Source organism: Lontra canadensis, unplaced genomic scaffold (genome assembly GCF_010015895.1).
Source record: "Lontra canadensis isolate GAN:19392208 unplaced genomic scaffold, GSC_riverotter_1.0 scaffold9, whole genome shotgun sequence".
Classification (NCBI taxonomy): Eukaryota; Metazoa; Chordata; class Mammalia; order Carnivora; family Mustelidae; genus Lontra; species Lontra canadensis.
Window position 1 is genome coordinate 4902008 of NW_022631003.1, and position 19381 is coordinate 4921388.

General features: G+C 35.1%; 1 protein-coding gene across 8 annotated transcripts in view; it reads right to left on the reverse strand.

The window, feature by feature from the left end:
* The window catches only part of NAV3 (neuron navigator 3), a 610320-nt gene that overhangs the window by 237355 nt on the left and 353584 nt on the right, over positions 1–19381 (reverse strand). For all 8 annotated transcript variants that reach the window (XM_032854715.1, XM_032854714.1, XM_032854712.1 and 5 more), the window contains exons 4-5: positions 18586–18658; positions 15715–15898 (exon numbers count right to left, since the gene is read on the reverse strand). In XM_032854715.1, coding sequence (XP_032710606.1) covers positions 15715–15898; positions 18586–18658 — 257 coding nt within the window. The remainder of the gene's footprint in view (positions 1–15714; positions 15899–18585; positions 18659–19381) is intronic.

Here is a 19381-nt window from a genome sequence, read left to right on the forward strand (position 1 = left end):
ACTTGCTAGGCAATTGGACCTTTGTCCTGATGCAGTAGGGAATACCAAAAGTTTTTGACTGCAGAATAAATGATAAATTCTCAGACTGAAGAGATCCTTTCTTAGATATGTAAAGGAGGAACTGAGGAAGGAAGGAGGTAGGGACATTTAGTAAGACCAAATTTCCCATTTAGGAGACCAAATGGGAAATTGCTGCTATAATTCAGGCACCATTTGGTGAGGGTCTGAAAGAAGACGGAAGTAGAGAATATAGAAGTAATGATTAATGAGAGGAGTTATAATGGTAGCCGTAGGAACTGAAGCAGAGGGAAGAATTTAGGATGGCTCCTGGGCCTCTGGCTTGAGTGGCACAGGATGGTTACCTAGAGGCAGAGTAGGAAAAGGAGACTGAACATCCTTGGTATAGTTTCTGATGAGAAAAAAAATCAAGACTCGACTTCTAGATTATGTTACAGTCACAGAGTGAATAAAGTAACAGGATATACTTGGAAGCTGGATATTCTGTGGTGAGTAAACCCACCTTTACAGTGCAGCTAAGGTAAAGATCATTTTATGATCTTGTTGTAATGGTTCTCTTATAAAGTACATAAACACTTTTGGATGTTGAATGAATAAATAAATGAGAAATTGACTTCACAACCTTAAGGTTTTCAAAGTGGCAGACTGGTAAAGATACTGTGAAATTTGATTCAGTTTTGTGTTCTATTTATTCTAATAAGCACCTACTTATTGATGTAGTCAGGAAATTAATTCATCATGAAAGACTTTTATTGACTGCCTATATGTACTGGCATTATGCTAGAAAAACTCCATTTGGAAAATTAGATTTATACATGCCAGGCTTGTTTCACTGTGGAAAGTATAACCCTTAAAACCATGTATACTAATTCAAACTCCTTTCTTAAAAGTGTAATTTGATATTTAATGGAAATTGAATTTACTGCAACCTTGAAAGGAGCAATATAAAAATATTAGGCAGGTGTGTACAAGTGGTACAATAAAATCTTTCTCTTCCATGAATTATTAAACTAAAATGTCAGTAGTAAAAATCTAATACATTGGTTTGTAGCACAGACTTTAGAGTTGGGCTGCTTGCTCTACCTGAATACCAGCTTCGCTTTTGTTGTTCTCTGTCCCTGTTTCCTCATCTGTTAAATAAGGATGGTAACTTTACCTACCTCAAGGTTTTGTTGTTGTTGTTTTTCATCTTTTTTTTATTAACATATAATGTATTATTTGCCCCAGGGGTACAGGTCTGTGAATCATCAGGCTTACACACTTCACGGCACTCACCATAGCACATACCTGCCCCAATGTCCCTAACACAACCACCCTCTCCCTACCCCTCTCCCCTCACCCCCCGCAACCCTCAGTTTACCTCAAGGTTTTTATGGGGTTTAAGCTGTAAATCACTTAGAAGAGTGTCTGGCTTACATAAGTGTTGTAACAGTTAAAAGGAAAATTCAGAGGGATTCAGATGTACATTTGAGAGTCCCTGAATGAACTAGCCCCCACAGGAAGCTCTATAAATATTCTGATGAATTCATACAACATAACTTCCTACGTTTCTCAATCCCTATAATTCCTCTGCTCTCTTGTGCTTGGTCTTCCCAACACATCTTTGGTTCTCACATATCACTTCTGAGGTTACTCTGTTTTAGGTTACTCCAAATCCCATAAGCATGGACCTCTCAGTCCAGTAGTTGAGCTTTAACTCTGGTTCTCAGTCTCTAGATTTATAATTACCTTGGGACCATGATTTATTGAAAGCAAAGTTAATGAAGTCTCCTTCTCCCTCCAATGTCCCTGGATACTACACGCTCTTCTTATTTCCTGAACTCAACAGTATGAATCTCTACAGGTCCCAATAAGACATCCATGAAACACTATTCCCAAAGCAGCTTGCATGGGATGAGACTTTCAGAACCTGTAATTCTCAGCAATGTACATAATTCAAAACGTGTCTCAAATACAGATTTTATTGAATGTTTCTGTTGCATAATATACCGCTTAGATGAAAATAGTTTGATATGCTTATAAAATGTAGTATATTTATTTTACTATTTCAACCAGTGTTTTGTTTTAGATTCATACTCTAGATTTTACATCTAATTTGAAAGACAAGGATAAAATGTCTCAAAAAATGACACATACTCAAAACAACAACAAAAACAATTTGCCTTGAAGAAGATATTGAACTAGCTACCGTAAGTCCAAATATATTGTAAAACAAATGAAAAGAACATTCTCTTGTTTGTTCACTTTACCAGTAAGTTCGGTTGCTACAGTTTTGCTCTGAGACCTCCCTTTTTTGCCCAGCTTTACACTTTTTCCCTCAGTAATCTCTTCCACTTCTATTGTTTCAATTAAAACAAAAACAAAATAAAACAAAACAAACAACAACAAAAAAAAAAACAGGGTTAAATAACTTTCCCATGTCTGTATCTCTGGCCTGACCTCTCTTCTGGGTTCCAGAGACACTAGACACCACTATCTAGAATTCCCATTAAATTATCAAATTCATGAAACCCAAAGGTGAATTTTTTTTTCTCTCCACCTCCTTCTTTTCATCTGTTTCCACTATTGCATCATTTTTCTCCTTACTGAAAAGTATCACTATCCAACGAGTAAAAAAATAAATAAATAAAAAATAAAAACAAAATAAATGTTTCACCCTTACTTCCAAACAGTCCCCAAGTCCATTTTCCTAGTCAGAAACTCGTGCCTATTAACATTACTCTGTTCACTTTCCTATCATTTTAGTTGCAGTACCCTTCCCACTCCTCTCCCCAAAGCACATCTTTCCTCTATCCTGTCACCAAGGTTATACTCCTAAGTTATAAACGGCATCATCGGGGCGCCTGGGTGGCTCAGTGGGTTAGGGCCTCTGCCTTCGGCTCAGGTCATGATCCCAGTGTCCTGGGATCGAGGATCGAGCCCCACATCGGGCTCTCTGCTCCGCGGGGAGCCTGCTTCCTCCTCTCTCTCTCTGCCTGCCTCTCTCTGCCTACTTGTGATCTCTGTCTGTCAAATGAATAAATAAAATCTTTTAAAAAAGAAAAAAAAAAAACAGCATCATCTTTCCTCTGCTAAAAAAATCTCCAAAACACTCATCCTTTATGTTCAGGAAATAAGTCCCATCTCTTAGACATAACAACCAAAGCCTCTATTTACTGACCTTCGCCCACATCTCTAGTCTTACCTGTCATCATACCCTGTGGCAATTTAAACACAGAGCTATCATAAACTCTTTGGCATTCCTTTCATTAAGAGGTAAAATCTTCATTCCACTGACCCTCTGCTTGAATCTGGGTGGGCTTGTCACTCCATCAACCAATAGATCACCATGTAAGAAGCATTGCATTCTTGTGACTGCCATGTAGGAGAAGATTTGTGTGGTTGCTATTCCGGCTAAGCTGCCAGATACATGGAGTGAAAAGTCACCCTGGCAGTGGATTCTCTAGCCACACCTATTCCGCCTCCCAGGAATCTGTGACACCTCCGCCACTCCACCCTTCCCTGTGGAAGTCCCAAACACTGTGAGCAGAGACAAGCCATCTCCACTGGGCCCTGTCTGATTCCAAGGCTCACAAAATCCATGAGTATAATCAAATGGTTATTGTTTTGCACAACTATATTTGGTGTATTTCTTTTCGAACAACAATGGATACTCAGAACACACTTCTATTTACACTTTTTCCTTGTCCAAATACTTGGAGTTTCCTGGATGTAAATGGCATTTAATTCATGAGTGCCCTCATCTTGGCTCTTTCCTCTAACTGCTGTCACTAAGTAACTCTGATGGATTAGGTAGCATACCTGATTGAACTACCTGTTTAAACATCTAGGTCTTCTATTACACTGTTAGCAATTTGAATGGTAAAAACACCACCATATCTGGACCAAACATCTAGTATAATTTTTGGCACACAGTGAGGGCTGGATCTTTATTTTTTGAAAGGTCATAGCTGAACTTTCAAATCACTGATGAAAAAGAACACTGGACTCTAAGGCAATATATGAAGAATCATTAGGAACAATATCATTTTTCATTAAAATATTTCATTTCATTTCCAAATGGTATTCACTGACTGTATAGTGACTAACTCATCAAAACATAAAAATCAGACACAAAACAGTTATTCTTAAAGTGAATGTACTTAATACAAGCATAATTGAATAAACTATGTTTATCAGAACAAGGTAGAATCTAAAGGCAATTTTTTGTCTATGTAGGTTCTTTCAACTCCTCATCTATATTAAGAAATTGTATAAAAAATTATTTTGGACACCCTTTACTCCACTCTTATCTATTTACCATTAAGTCTAAGAGCCATACAAACATACTATGAGTAGAAGTCCCTACACAGAGTCCCTCTACAGTCAGACATTTAGTGCTTTTGATATCCAAAGAAAGAGAAAAACACGCTTAATCATAACATCACATTTGTCCTTTTAATAGCACTATTCTTAAGGACAAGGAAGAATACAAAGAAATCACAAAATAGGAGGTAAAAAATTTCTTGACTATGGGTTTTAGTGGACAATTTATACCTTTCAATTATGGTTCTATTGGTACCATGTTAAAAAGGTAGAAATTCTCTCCTCCCAAATATACTAAAAATAGCTTGAGAGAAAATTAGGATGAGGTAACCCAACACATACTATAATTAAGTATATGGAAGAAAGTCTTAAAAGATGTTTATACAAAATAACAAATACAACAAAGTAACAAGTTTTGAAAATAGGAAAGCACACCCACTAACATTTTAAGACTGAGATAGATTAAAATATATTCCCTTATACATCCTATAATTGCTAAGGGTAGATAGGAAACCATACATTCAGAATTAAGATCCAAAGAATTCTCTGAATCAAATTCTTCCTTTAGTGTAAAGACTTTCCCTTTTGCGAGATCCTAGTGCAATGTTATAAAATGGAAACTGATGTGCTAATAGCTCTAAGAAAGAGGGAGGTATTCAACCACTGGTGCAAAAATATCTTTTACACCTCAACACTAAATATGCTCCTTCAAAAATATTTAAGATGTTTTGCAACAGCTATATGCATATTAGATTACGTGATAAAAATACGGTCCCTATACTTAAATTTTGCTGAGACTTCACTGAAAACAGTTATTGCCTAATCCATAAATGAGTCAGAAACTTAGCTTTCATCCACATGTGTTTCTTTTTAGTAGCTGGGTGGCTGAAATATCCTGATTATATGTGAGACAGGTTACTGTGATAACTTATCCCATTAGTAAAATATGGTATGTAAATATATTATAACCTCTGTGTTATCTTAAATTTCAACTGACAGTTAATAAGGCCACCTGCATGGTCTGTTTTTGTGGGATCTCAAAACAGTAACTAAAGAGGGAGATGCCTATGTAAGATATTACTGCATCAAAGTCTCATGCTCTTTTAGGAATGCAGAATTTCCAGATAAAGGGCAACTCAGGAAACCAGGCTCATATTTCTTTCACAGTCTTATCATAAATGAAATTTTCCAACAATGCTTTTACTTACAAATAGCTCAAAGCAATACCCTGCTCCATGGATCTTTGCAACTTAAAATTTTCAGTGTGGAGTAAAATTGCATCACAATGAATTGAGTGCTCCATTACAAAAGATTATTTTAATGCAATCAATCAATCAATCAGTCAATACCACATCTGGACCCTGAATACTAGTAGACAAAGTTTTTTTGTTAAGCTAAAAATTTGAACAAGCTTTGGTAAAGACTATCCTGGTTGGTGAAAACGCTGAATTATTTAGTACTTTCAAAAGACAAAAAGTGTTGTACTAAACACAAAATATGTTAGTGACTATTTCTTGGTACACATGTTCCTGAAAATGGCCTTTAATTATTATACTTACAAAATAATTAGTGTTTGAAGATCTATGAAAGAGTCTACTTTATAGTCTTTATAATTGGACTATTCTCAATTTATGCAAAGCAAATGCAATCATCACTGCATTCAGTTTCATGTTAATAAGGAGTGGCCGGGGTTTCAAAACATCTCTGATGCTGAGCTTTGGTCTAGAGTCTGCCAGGGAGGGAAGGCTGATTCTGTTTACACATCTTTTCAGACTGAGAGGTCAATCTGAAAGGGAGAGACTGCGGGCATTGTCAGAAGTGGCAGCGCAGGAAATGGATGCTAAGAGGCAAATGTTGACAGTGCACTTTATGAAGGAGAGGGATCCTAGACCAATAGTTAAAGTCTCATGGGCGAGACTGTCTCAGCTACAGAAATGTTACAAGTCCCCGAAATCCTATTATGTGCTCGTCCTGTCATTCCAATTATTATATGGTTTTCTACGTAGCTCTGACTGCAAGAAAATAGTTCAGTGGTCATACTGACATGATTATTATGGTTATTGTGAGACTTGCATTTTCTATTGTTAAGTCAGTAAGCAGAATACAGTCTCTATTGGAAAACAGATTAATATAAAGTAATTTCATATGGTACAAGATTGAAGGTATAATAACCAAATCTTGTTGTCAGTGCTCTATTTGTCAGTGCTCTATTTGAGAAGAAAGTGTACCATAAATACTAAAATGTACCATAAATACTAAAAACCAAATAGAGCCCAAACAATGTCGAGTGCTTGGGAGACAATGTTCATAAAATGTATTAGTTATCCTGAGTCATTGTGATGATACACGAATCACATTTTGGTTGTTTTAAGAGCAAATGATGAAATACTGATTTCATCAATAACCATCAATAACCATCGTTTTACATAGACATTTATGTGTCTTGTGTCAAAAAACACAAGTCTTAACTTGTAAATTAGTAGCAGTCTAGTACTTTAAAATGTATATTATATTCTCCCAATTCCATTAAAAAGTTAGAGTATAATTGTGATATTTTTATTTTCTACCCGAAGAAATTAGATTCAGTTAATTGACTTTTATTTGTTTAAAGAAGAAAAGGAAATTAACAGAACCAAAAATGATTTTGTCCATGTCTTCTGAGACTCAAATTCACATTATTCTCTTTTTTCCTAATATGATGCTATTAACATGCTGAAAGGGGAATAATTAAAGTTTAAGTTTCCAACATCAAGAATGACAGGATTGAGAACAAGTGACATCAATAGACAAGAGACTTCAACAGACTTTGAAAAACTGAAAATAAATGGAATAGAATTAATGGAGAACACATAAGAGAGTAGTTTCATCCTGGTGTACACATGGAGGAAGGTTTTAGTCTAGAAAAATAGGAGGGAAGCTAGACTAGGATATTGAAGAGAAAATGAAGGGATTATAAAAAGGAGATTAATCAAATATCTATGTCAAACACTATCAATGACCACCCCATGGCCAGATATAAGGAAACCAATCAGTTAATCATCCAAATAAACAAGAAGCAATTTTAACTACAATAATTGAATAATCCCAGAAAAATGATGCTGGCATAGATGGGTTCCTCAATATACCTTGACTGATCCCTCTAAAGCATCGTCAAATGAACTCTGGTCAATTCTTTAAGTTATTGATCAGTTTATGATTGCATTCAAACAAATACCAACATTCAATAGACATTCAGGAAAGTCTTTGAACAGGAAATATACATCCTGATTCTACAGAACATATTGCTAATAGCAATTAGGTAAACACTCCATTGGTTTGAAAGCTTTTAGAATCAATCTGTAAAGTAGAGTGTAAATCACATGAACCTTAATTTTAAGAAAGTGCAGATGACAGAGATTGGAAATTGTTAGTGGATGAGGGGAGAACAAGAAATGCCAATAGCTATATTTTATAACACAGAACGGCAAGAGATATTCTACAGTTGACTGAGAAAGAACAAAGATGTTATTTCATTACATAAAGTTATAAAGTTAACCAATAAAAGAACTAAAAAGAGTGAAATTTAACTATGTGGTAGCACTCCTAGAAAGACCCATCCATACACTACTGACCACCTCACTTTTTAAGTTTCCTCTAGGAGTTCTTGCTATCACCCATTGTCTCAACACAAGTGAGCTTCTGACCCTAATCCTCGTCTTCTTCTCCCCATCTATACACATATTTTTGGTGACTTCATCACCTCTAGTCTCATAGTTTCTATTATTTCTATATGCTTGTATCTCCAGAATTTTTGTCTATAGCCTTCATCTGTCCCTTAAACTCTAGTCTTGCAATTCCAATTGCCTTCTTAGTCTTTCCACTTGGATATACCAAGCAGACACCATAAAATTGGCATGTTTATAAGTAAATATATGACCTTCTCCATACCAAGCCTGCTCTTCCCACATTCTTTCCCTTTTCAGTAAATGGAAACATCATCTTTCCAATGAAGAGTCTCCTCTCTGTTTACCAATCCCACTGCAAAGTCTGGTCTAATTCTACAGATAATGTCTTCAAAATATATTTCGAACTGACCTTCCTCTCTCGGCTTCCAATATGGTACTCCAAGCTTTTCTCCACAACCCCTTGTTTTTACCTCTTCCTCACTATAATCTATTCCCAGCAGAGCAGCCAGACTGACCCTTTGATTTTTTTTATACCTGTTTATGTTCCTCCTCATGGTATATGGTAACTTTCCATCCCTCCTGGAGTAAAATCCAATGTCCTTATAATGGCAACAGGGTATATTAGTTCTCCTTGCTCTTGCTCAGAATTAATCCTACTCTTCTCCTACCTCCTTCCTTCTGATCCATCCCAACTGTGGTATTTCCTTTTCTTAAAATAAACCAGACAGGCTCCAAACTCAAGGTCTCAGCTCTTGTCTTCTATCAGCCTGAAATTCTCTCCCACAACAGAACCACAACCACTAACTAGTTCTCTCACCTCCTCTCGTCAATATCATCAGAGTGAAGATTTGCCCAGAACCCAAATTAAATTTGCACGAATATAGCTTCTACACATCATGTTTCCTTTTTTCCTGGTTTATTTTTCTCCAGCATCAGTGGTGCAGTTAGTGGTACATATTTTAATATTTTATTGTCCCCCATCAATAGGATGTAAGCTTCATAAGGGCAAGAATTCCTTAATCTCTTTTGTCCTCTGCTCTATCTTTAGTGCCTGGAAGAGTTCCTGGAACATACTAAGTGCTTAACAAATATTTATTTGTTGAACACATTAATGGGAGATGGCAGAGATGGGGAGTATGTGAATCAAAAGATAATGATCAAATTAATAAATAAAACCTAGAGGCAGAAGTATTTTATTTGGCAACATGGGAAAGACTACTAAAGTAAATACCTAAAATAATTGAAGGGCTTACCTCTGTGTACTTAGACTGGCATGAAAACGTCTGAGTATTAGGCTGTTATTTTTAATATTGAGGATTACTTTTTTATATTTAATAAAAGTTAGAAGTGGAATGGACAGAACTGATCAGAGAAAGTGAGAAAGTAGGGACCAAGGATGAGGCTGACTTGAGGTTTCCAACATGAGTCAGAATATTTCATTATACATGTGACGTGATCTTAAAGGGGGTAGAAGGTAAGGTAAAAGTAGCTGGGTTGAGTGTCTATTACGTGCTAAGCATTATGCTATGGGGGCACTTTATACATGAATTACTCTGTGAGGTCTTCTCAATGCCCTCTTGAGGAAGTTATCTCCATTCTGACTGTAGAGGTAAGAACACTGGTATTTGAACGGGTTAAATCATTTGCCCAATGCCACACCATTGGGGATTGACAGGCGGAATTTAAACCCATGTTTGTCTGACTCTAAAATAACTAAAATTATATAGATCCTGCTTCATCTATCACAACAGAAGTATAAGTAGTTGTCAAGCTTTTCAAATGGCGAAATAAAAGCACAGAACATAAGAAAAGCATGTATGTTGTGTATATATGCTCTTTTAAGATTATGCCCTCTTGGTTTCCTAAATCAAGCAATTGAAGAGTAATTTCCTTCCACTCAGTTCTTTTTCTCTAGGAAAGAAAAAAATCCTGCCTTAAAAAAATTCATAAATGTCCTTTGTGTTTTGTTTTGTTTAAAGTTTAATTGATTCACTGACTTTTTTGAAGAGCACACTATAGGCCACAACACAGAGCTGAGTTAAGAAACTAATTGAAGCCAGGTTCATGAGAGCTTAAATTACCAGAGCCTTCCTGTCATCTTAAATTAAACTTCCTCATATACTTTGTAAGATTTATAACCCCAGGCTGAAAAGCTGTAAACCGTCCCAGTTTCTGAGTGAATCCCCCAGAAGGAAATGATGTTTCCTGGAAAAGAGAAAGGCAAATGTCCTTAATGGGAGGAGGGTTCTAAGAGCAATGTGTGTGGCAGGGGTCATGGGACTGCCGAGGAAATAGACAAGTCACTCAAAGAACATGTGTCCATAGATTTTGCTCTTTGACTTGCGAGTCCTTATTGAGAAAGTTCATCTAAACTGCAAGTGGGCGCATATTTGATTTTCTCCTACAAATAAAAAGCAGAAGGGCAAATGTGGAAATCATAATCTCCCAAATTCTGAAAATAGCAGTTATAATAGACTTTTCAACATTACTGCCTTTCATGTTTCTATGATCTACACAATTTCTTACCTGTCTCTACCTTGATAATCAATTTCTTTTCTTTTTACATGCTTTCTTTTTATAAAACATAAACATGTTTGTTGACACAATTCAATAATCACTATTTGTGAGTTCATAAAATTCACTATTTAATAATAGGAAGGAAAACTATTTAATAATCTGAACAACAATTAAGCTAAAAGGTCCACATTTTAAAGGAAAAACTACTTTTTTGTAAAGCTTTTAGCAAATAAAAATCATCATCTTTTACAAATGCCATCATGCTAATACCTCATATATAACTGAACAGTACATAAGAAAAATGAATTTTCAGTATATAATTTTCTTTCACTATAATTATTTACCAGATAGTCTCAAGAAAATTATCCATTCAGGACAAGCATTCTGCTCATTGTTGGTTGGTCTCATGTGCCAGGCATTGTAAAAGATTTTGGTGAAATTAAACTTCCTGTTACCTTTCATGTCAAATAGAACTTTCATTGTCAAAACTCAACACAGGGAAAAGTATGATTAGCAGAAATATCCTGATGCTCAAACCATATTTACTGATCAAATGAATTTTGAGTTGGAAAATATAGTGTATATTTCTACTTTGCTTTCTAGATTAAGAAATTGGGGAGCCTGGGTGGCTCAGTGGGTTAGAGCCTCTGCCTTTAGCTCAAGTCGTGGTCTCAGGGTCCTGGGATTGAGCCCCGCATCAGGCTCTTTGCTCAGTGGGGAGTCTGCTTCTCCCTCTCTCTCTGCCTGCCTCTCTGCCTGTTTGTGATCTCTCTCCTGTCAAATAAATGAATAAAAAAAAAATTTAAAAAAAAAGAAAAGAAAATACTTCCCCATTTCTTAGTTAATACTTGGAGAAAATAACTATGATTTCAACTCTTAATTTTTATCACTTTATATTAAAACATTTTCACATCTTCCCAGTTGATTGAAGGACCTTTAATGTATTATTTTTTAAAGTTTCTTTCTTTCTTCCTTCCTCCCTTCTTTCCTTCTTCCCTTCCTTTTTCTTTCCTTCCATCCTTTCTTCTTTTTCTTTCTCTGTTTCTCTTTCTTTTTTCCTCCTTGCCTCCTTCACTCCTTCCCTCCCTGAGTCCCAGCTTTCTTTTAATACAGATAATATAAGTGGATAATTCCAGTAACAATAATAATAATAATCTCCACTGTATACCATTTTGAAACTAATTGTAGTTCAATATCATGACCACCCCCAAAATCAAGAACAAATTTAATTATTTTTATTCTATAAATTTTATAAATACACACAATTTTCACTATGAATCACTTATAATTTTAAATACTGATGTTCTTACTTAAAATTGGAAGCAGCCATAACACAAATTTGTTAATTCTTACATTATCTTATTGCAGAAATAATTGTTGAAAATTGTGTGTAAGGCTGTGTTTATCCCTTGGGCTATACCAGTGACTAAAATATAAAAAAATACTGCTGTATTAATAGTGCCTACCTTTTACAAGGAAACGGCAATAATAAACAATGAATATAATAAATAAGTACATTGAGATTAAAGGTAAGAAAAAATAAAAAGTATGGCAAAGTACAATGGGGAGTGAACATGGGCAGCTTATAGTAGTAAAAGGGTCTTAGTCAAGGTAAGCATCAGTGACAAGATAACATGTGGGCCATTGCCTTGAAGCAGGTGAGAGATTTAACCAAACAGCTAGAAGACAGAGTATTCCAGGCAAAGGAATCAGCAAAAGCATGTCTCTGAAGGTGGGAGCAAGCCTGGGTTATTTGAGACCATTGCAAGGCTTTGAGCAGGGAGTGATGTGTGCCTAGTATGTTCAAAATGTTTTATATTGTAGTGACTCAGGGAACCCAAAAACAACCTCATAAGATGGGTGCCATTTTTAATTCTTTTAACAAATGAGAACACTGATGCACTGAGAGGTCAGGCAAGTTACCTGAGGCCCCACAATGAGGAAGTGTTGAAATTCAGATCCAGGTGCTGGCAGTTTGATTCTAGAGGCAAACTTTGAGTAACTAGAGCTCTAGTTGCCACTGGAACAGGACACACACACACTTGCACATGTGTACACACACACTCGCGTGGGTATGTCCTCATGTATATGTACCTACATATCCACAAATATATATGCACAAGAGTGGAGAAAGAGCTGAGAAACCAGTAAAGGAGAGTTTGTTAGGCATACTCTGGTCCTCCTGGTCCATGTTTTATTTTCTCTCTTGTGTACTTGTTAATGTTTAGGTCTAAGTGTTTGTTTGAATGAGAGAAGTTTCAAATGACTGAAAACATTTGGAATTATTTGCAAAATAGAAATTCTTAATGTATAAAATAAATATTGTGGGAATATATGTAGTTACATCAATTTATTTTAAATAAAAAGAACAAAACTCTCATTGAACTGAAATCATGTGCCCTTAAAATTTTTTATGAGTTGACAGAGAAGAAATATAAGAATATTTTCCGGCAAAATATCTAGAATAATATAGCAACCAGTCATTTAAGCTATTTACTTGGGAAGAGCTTTAGAATTAACAGAAAGTCTTCATAAATCATGACTTATGACTCACATCTGAAGCAAATGAAGATAAATGTGTTACTGGTTTTTTTTTTTTTCTGCATTAATTACCTTTGTTTTACTATGTAGACATAAAGTAAACATCCTTTCTTATGTATATACTATGGCTTTTGAAAAATACTTAACATATATTGTTGTATGTAAGTCCACATAAATTCTAATTCATAGGCTGTTTCTCTGTACCAAATCTATGTAAACGGAAATAAGTATTAATGTTTGAAATATAATATTCTGCAAAACAGATAATAAATTCTATTAAGATGAAGACATGTAACCCCTGTACATCAGGGTCATAACTATTATATTTAGTACAGCACGTACTCCACATTATCAACTCATTATCAGTCTACCAAGTAATTAAAAGTAATTAAATTTATCACAAGGCAAATTCTTTGTCTACCTCAGTCTTAAAGGACACTGGTGAAAAGAATACTTCTCAAAATCTTCCAATGAAAAGAATAAAATTGCTCTCTCCAAAATGGTATAAAATTACATGCCTACTATATATAGGGCTTTATATTTTTAAATAAAATATTGTTCCATAACAGCCCTGCATAACCAGCAAGAATGAGAAAAACAATCTCCCCAGAAGGGTCATAACCACTGAGAAATTCTAGGCAAGAAATTCCACATGGCAGATACAGAAATAGATTGAGGTAAAGCAAAGACAAATGATACTGCATATCACTTCCAGAGTTAACATGTTTTGTATAATACCACTTAACTCCCTGTTTTCTCAGCTACTATTCTTGCTTCTTGTCCATTCAAATAACATAAACCAAACTCTAGGAAATATTATTTCTGGCAGTTTTCAAAATCTGGATCTCTTTCTACCAACCATCTCCCCCAAATAATAATAAATAATAAAAAAAGATATTTCCTTCCCCCCATTCTTAAAGAAATCCAAAGAACTTCCCCTGTAGAGAATTTTGTTTTCACTTTGACTTTTGTACAATTTCACTTACATCACAAAAAGCCAGGACAAGCTTTAAGAAGAAAAGCATATCTGCATTACTGACTAATGAGAAACATCTTTTATCACTCCCTGAACCATGCAGTATACTCTCTGTTTTTTGATAAAGTTACAATTTTTCTTTATTGACTTCATAATTCATTAGTGAGTCAAATCCGCCCAAATGAATAGAGTTTACTTGGTCATACAGAGAAAAGAAGTATTGCTTAATATGAAGAAAGGGCTGGCTGGCAGATGAAAGAGAAGAGGAAATCTCAACTGTTGAATATTTGACAGTAAGTGGGTGCAGGGGAGGTGGTATGTGAATGTAATTTCGAATTTTACTCTAACTTTGTGAGTCAATACTAAATACCAAAAATAAACTCAGGGTACACTGAGCAGTTACTAGGTTTCACGCTTGCCTTCTAAGATGGAAAAAGTTAAATATTTACATTTGTTTGATACGTATATATACTCTTAAAGATGATGAATATTTGCATATTAGACACTCTCCCTCTGAAGGAAAAACAATCAGCTATTTACACAATAGAGCTAATGACCCAATACCCCGGTCATTGGTGAGGAACAAATGAGCAGTATGCAGGAAACTTGTTAATTTCATTTCATTCTGTGATCATTTTTTTGATGTTTCAATTTAGCTAGGCTTACTCAGCCCACTTGTTCAATCAAACAGTAATCTAGGTGCTGCTGAGAAAGTATTTTGTGGAGGCGGTTAAAGGCCATAGGAGCTGACTTTAAGCAAGGGAGTTTATCCTAGATAATCTGGGTAGGTCTGATTCCCTGCTTGAAAGGTCTTAAAGGCAGGATGGAGGCTTCCTTGAAGAAGAAATTCTACCTGTATATGAAAGTTCTGGCTCCGGCTGAGAGAGTTTCAGCCTGCCCTTCCTGCTGGGATGCCCTTAGGGTTTCAGACTTGCCCAGCTAGTCCCAAAGACCATGTAAACTAATTCTTCACAGTAAATCTCTTAATCCCTTCCTGGTTCTGCTTCTCTGGTTGATCCCTGACTGATAAAATCCCAAATTGGAAAACAGTGCTAAGGGAAGAGGGAAGGAAGTTGCCACGATTTGTCAGCACCCCACCCCAGGCTGTGTCTACAATGTACCAACAGACTCAAGTCAGATGAACACATGCATGTGTGTTTAAAAATACACACACACACACACACACACACACACACGTGCACACAATCACACATTAAAAACAATATGTCCCGCAAACACTCAAATCCGTATGTTTAACAGACCCAAAAATTTTAACAGATTTCATGAACTGAACACAACCCTCAATTAAGAGATAACAACACAACCGGAGAGTAGGACTCAATAGCCCATTCTAAATGATAATCTGAAGAAGGAAACAACGGTGCCACGTCACTCACAAGAAAGACATTTCACACACTTTGATACAAACCACCATCAACTTTAGAAAACAAACACAAATATCTCACCTCAAGTTAATAAAGGTTGCTCATCCAACCATAAGAAAAAAGTGGCCTTAACGTCTATGACATTGGTCAAATTACATCATAACATGGATGCAGCTACATAAATATGTTTTCCAATCTCACAAACAGTAAGTCGTTAAAAAAAAACAAACGAACAAACAAACAAAAAAAACCCAGTTTACATCCAGACAAGTAAGTTTTACACACACGCCCTGCTTCCCTTCCTTACCTGGACTGCATATCTTGCTGGGTTTTGGCCTGACTGGCTTCTGCCTGAGGGGAGGCGTGGCTGACCCGCTGCGGAAGTTCTACCAGGGACTGGTAATACTGTTGCTGATGGTGTTGTTGCTGCTTGTAGCGAGACAAACTGAAAAACAGCCCTAGAATGGCTTTTAAGTTTCCATTTCTTATTTCTGCATCAAAGGGAAAAATATAAAAACAGTAGCATATGAAACGAATGCAGTTTTCCTTTTTATTTATTTATTTATTTGTCACAAATGCAATTCCAGTTGCCATCCTCTTAGACGAAATATGAGGAGACAGAAATGCACCTCGAGTCTCGAAGTCACAGATTCCAGCAAATCTGAATTTTCTGAAGCATGATACATTTCCAAAGAGCCTGGAGCTTCAGGGACAGAGTGATGGGATGGAAGGTAGAGAGAACAAAACGTGTAGGAGCAAGGTTCTTTGCTGATCATCAACTACAATTTTTCTAGAGTTTGCTTCTTCCCAGAAATGGATGGGCTGTCTTGTGCTAATCATGTGATTCAGCATTCTGACTCCCTCACAAAGTCTCAGCTGCTACCAATACAGTGATGGCTAAGAAGTGGAGAAAGATGGCCACTTAAATGCTGGTTGTCCTACATTTTAAGTAATGATGGTGTGGGTTCACCTTATAATGGCAACTAGATTTATAGTTGTTATCCTAAATCACCTAACAATCAATTTATTAAAATGTTTATGTATTTATATGTATGACTATACTTGTAATATCCTAAAAGTACATATAATAAGTATTTTAATGGTCCAATTTTTCTCTTGACTCATATTACATATTAATAAATAATAAAGATCAGCTTATTCATGTCTTTAGATAACAACTGAATAAACGTGAATGTAAATCCTAGTTCTAGTACATGGAGCTCTTAAATTCTTTTTACACTGAATAAAAAGTTAAACACCCAAAGTAAGCTACAATCTGAACTTCATTTTCTTTTACTTGTAGTCATAATTTAAAATTTTGGAGAAATGGAAGTAAAGCTTGAACTAAGGCTATGAAAACTGTAATTATATACTAATTAAAACACGACATTGGGAATAAAATACATCCTCTTGTGAAGCCAAGGTTTTATGTTTCCTTTTTGTAGTTTAGGGTATTAACAAACTATTCTGATTTCTTGCTCTCTGATGGTTTATAAATGTCACACAATATATGCAGTAGGATTATTCATTTAAAGTGAAAATGAGATGCCCCCCCCAAACCTTCTCGCAGTTGCCATAATATAGAAGAGTTAGTCTGATCAATATGAAGCTATAGTAAGGAAGTATTAATGTTCTCATGTAAATCTAGATGATCTTAAAGGTTTTTAAAATTTCTTGTTTTCTTAGTATGCATATTTTACTAACTTAGAAAATTATTTTGAGCATTTACATATTTTTAGAAGATAAATGAAAATCAATGAGTTTCTTTTACTAAAGAATGTCATATGAGAAGACAGAGATATAAATCAAACAAATGGTAACATTTTTAACTTACTTTTAACCACTGAAAAAGTAAAATATTTTCCTGGGGAATTTTATCAACTTTTATTCTAAGTTAAAGAACCATCAGTTAGGTTTGAACCTAAGGTTTTTGGCCCCCAAATGTGTAATTTAATATTACATAACATGTCATATAAGTGTAAAAGACAAAGGAAATTTAAAACAAAAAAATGAATATAGAAGAAAAATTGAGAAAACTTAATAATTCTACTAAATGTTCATTGTATTCCAGAATCCACGTAATTCCTCTTTTTCCAATGACAGAAAATTTTTAAAACTTAGACCTGTCTAATATTTCTAGTATGTGTCGGGGGAAAAGACTATTCAGAGTAAGGGACTAAAGTAGAAGCATTAAACAATCTAAATTGTTGCAGGATATACTAGTATCTAGCAGAATTTTAGCATATAAGTTAATATTCTAATAAAATAGTGGTTATTGTGGATCTCAAAAGACTTGCTATTTCATAGCCTTAGCAACTAGATTGTTATAGTACTTGAAACGTTTTCCTAAAACTATATGTGAAAGACAAAGATTAAAAAAAAAAACTATTTCCCTCTTTTCCCAGTTTTCTGTATTTTAATTTTAGTAATGATCCTTTAAATCTTTAATGACTCTAAAGTTTTTACATATGACAGTTATTAAATATTTTAATTGTTAATTATTTCAGAACTCATGATGACTTATTTAAACTTACCAAATATTTCAACTAGGACTACCAATTTGATATGTTACTGAAAAAATGATATTTGCAGATTAATTATACTATTTTTCCTGAATTTAGTCCATCTATAATGTAGCATTACCTATGTATCCATCCATCCCTCTACTTAAGACTCCAAAAATAGGGGCGCCTGGGTGGCTCAGTGGGTTAAAGCCTCTGCTTTCGGCTCGGATTACGATCCCAGGGTCCTGGGATCAAGCCCCACATCGAGCCCTACAATCGGGCTCTCTGCTCAGCGGGGAGCCTGCTTCCCCCTCTCTCTCTGCCTGCCTCTCTGCCTACTTGTGATCTCTCTCTGTCAAATAAATAAAATCTTTAAAAAAAAAAAAAGACTCTAAAAATACTATACACTGATAATAACATAAAAATGTTTTGTTAATCTACCCCTCTCCCACACACTCAGTCATGAAAATAACAGTTTTGGCAAAATATGGAACATATATAAGTAATTAAAGCATACATTAATAACCATTGTATTTATGTTTCTATTAATTTGGAATCTTGACTTCATGCATTAAGAAGCTATGTACTCCCACTTTACATTTCTTGTAATACAAAAACTTTTTTTTTTTTTTATAAACTTGGGTGTTATTTGTGACAACTGTGCCTTTTCTTACCTTCAGCAGATAGACCTTGAACATTTACTCCTCTGGCTGCTAGAAAACTAAGGCAGACATCAACATTTTCAATCTGTAACATGAAAAGCAGTGAAAAGGCAACTTAGAGGGTTATTTTTAAATAAACAAATGAGCTAAAATGAAACCAGAGAGTAAGATATGGAAAGAATGAATACTTTACATTCATTTCATACTAGAGATCTTTACCAGAGTTTAACTAGAATTATTTCAGATAATTGTAGAACGAATATAAAGCTTCCATTGTCTGGGTTGGTAGTCACAAACAATTCATAAAGGCCTGATGAAGAATGGCATTCTCACAGATTAGCAACCCACCTACTTAACATAAAACTGGATTTTGTGCTTCACAACTAGGTCTCAATGAAAGCATCCATACAGGAGGAGACTTGCTTATGCATGTTGGAGAATGTTAGGATGTGGGTAATTGGGATTCAACCAGTAATAGTTGGTCATTATGCCAGAGGGTTGATGTGAAACAAATAAAGCATATTTTCATCTTAAACTATAACTAAGTCTTTACTTTAAAAAATGTATTTGTACTTTGACAGTTGTATATTCCTCTAATTAAATTTAATATTATCTTTACAATTTAAGATTGTGATGCCATGGCTTTTAAACAGTTGGTTTTGATATGATTACCAGTTTGTAACCATTTAGAGTGATAGGTAGAAACAAAAACCCAAAAACTCTAAATGATTGATTTATGTTAATTCACAGGTTGATCTCAATATTGATATATGGTATTATACAGTGAAGTTAAAACAGTTAAGACTTC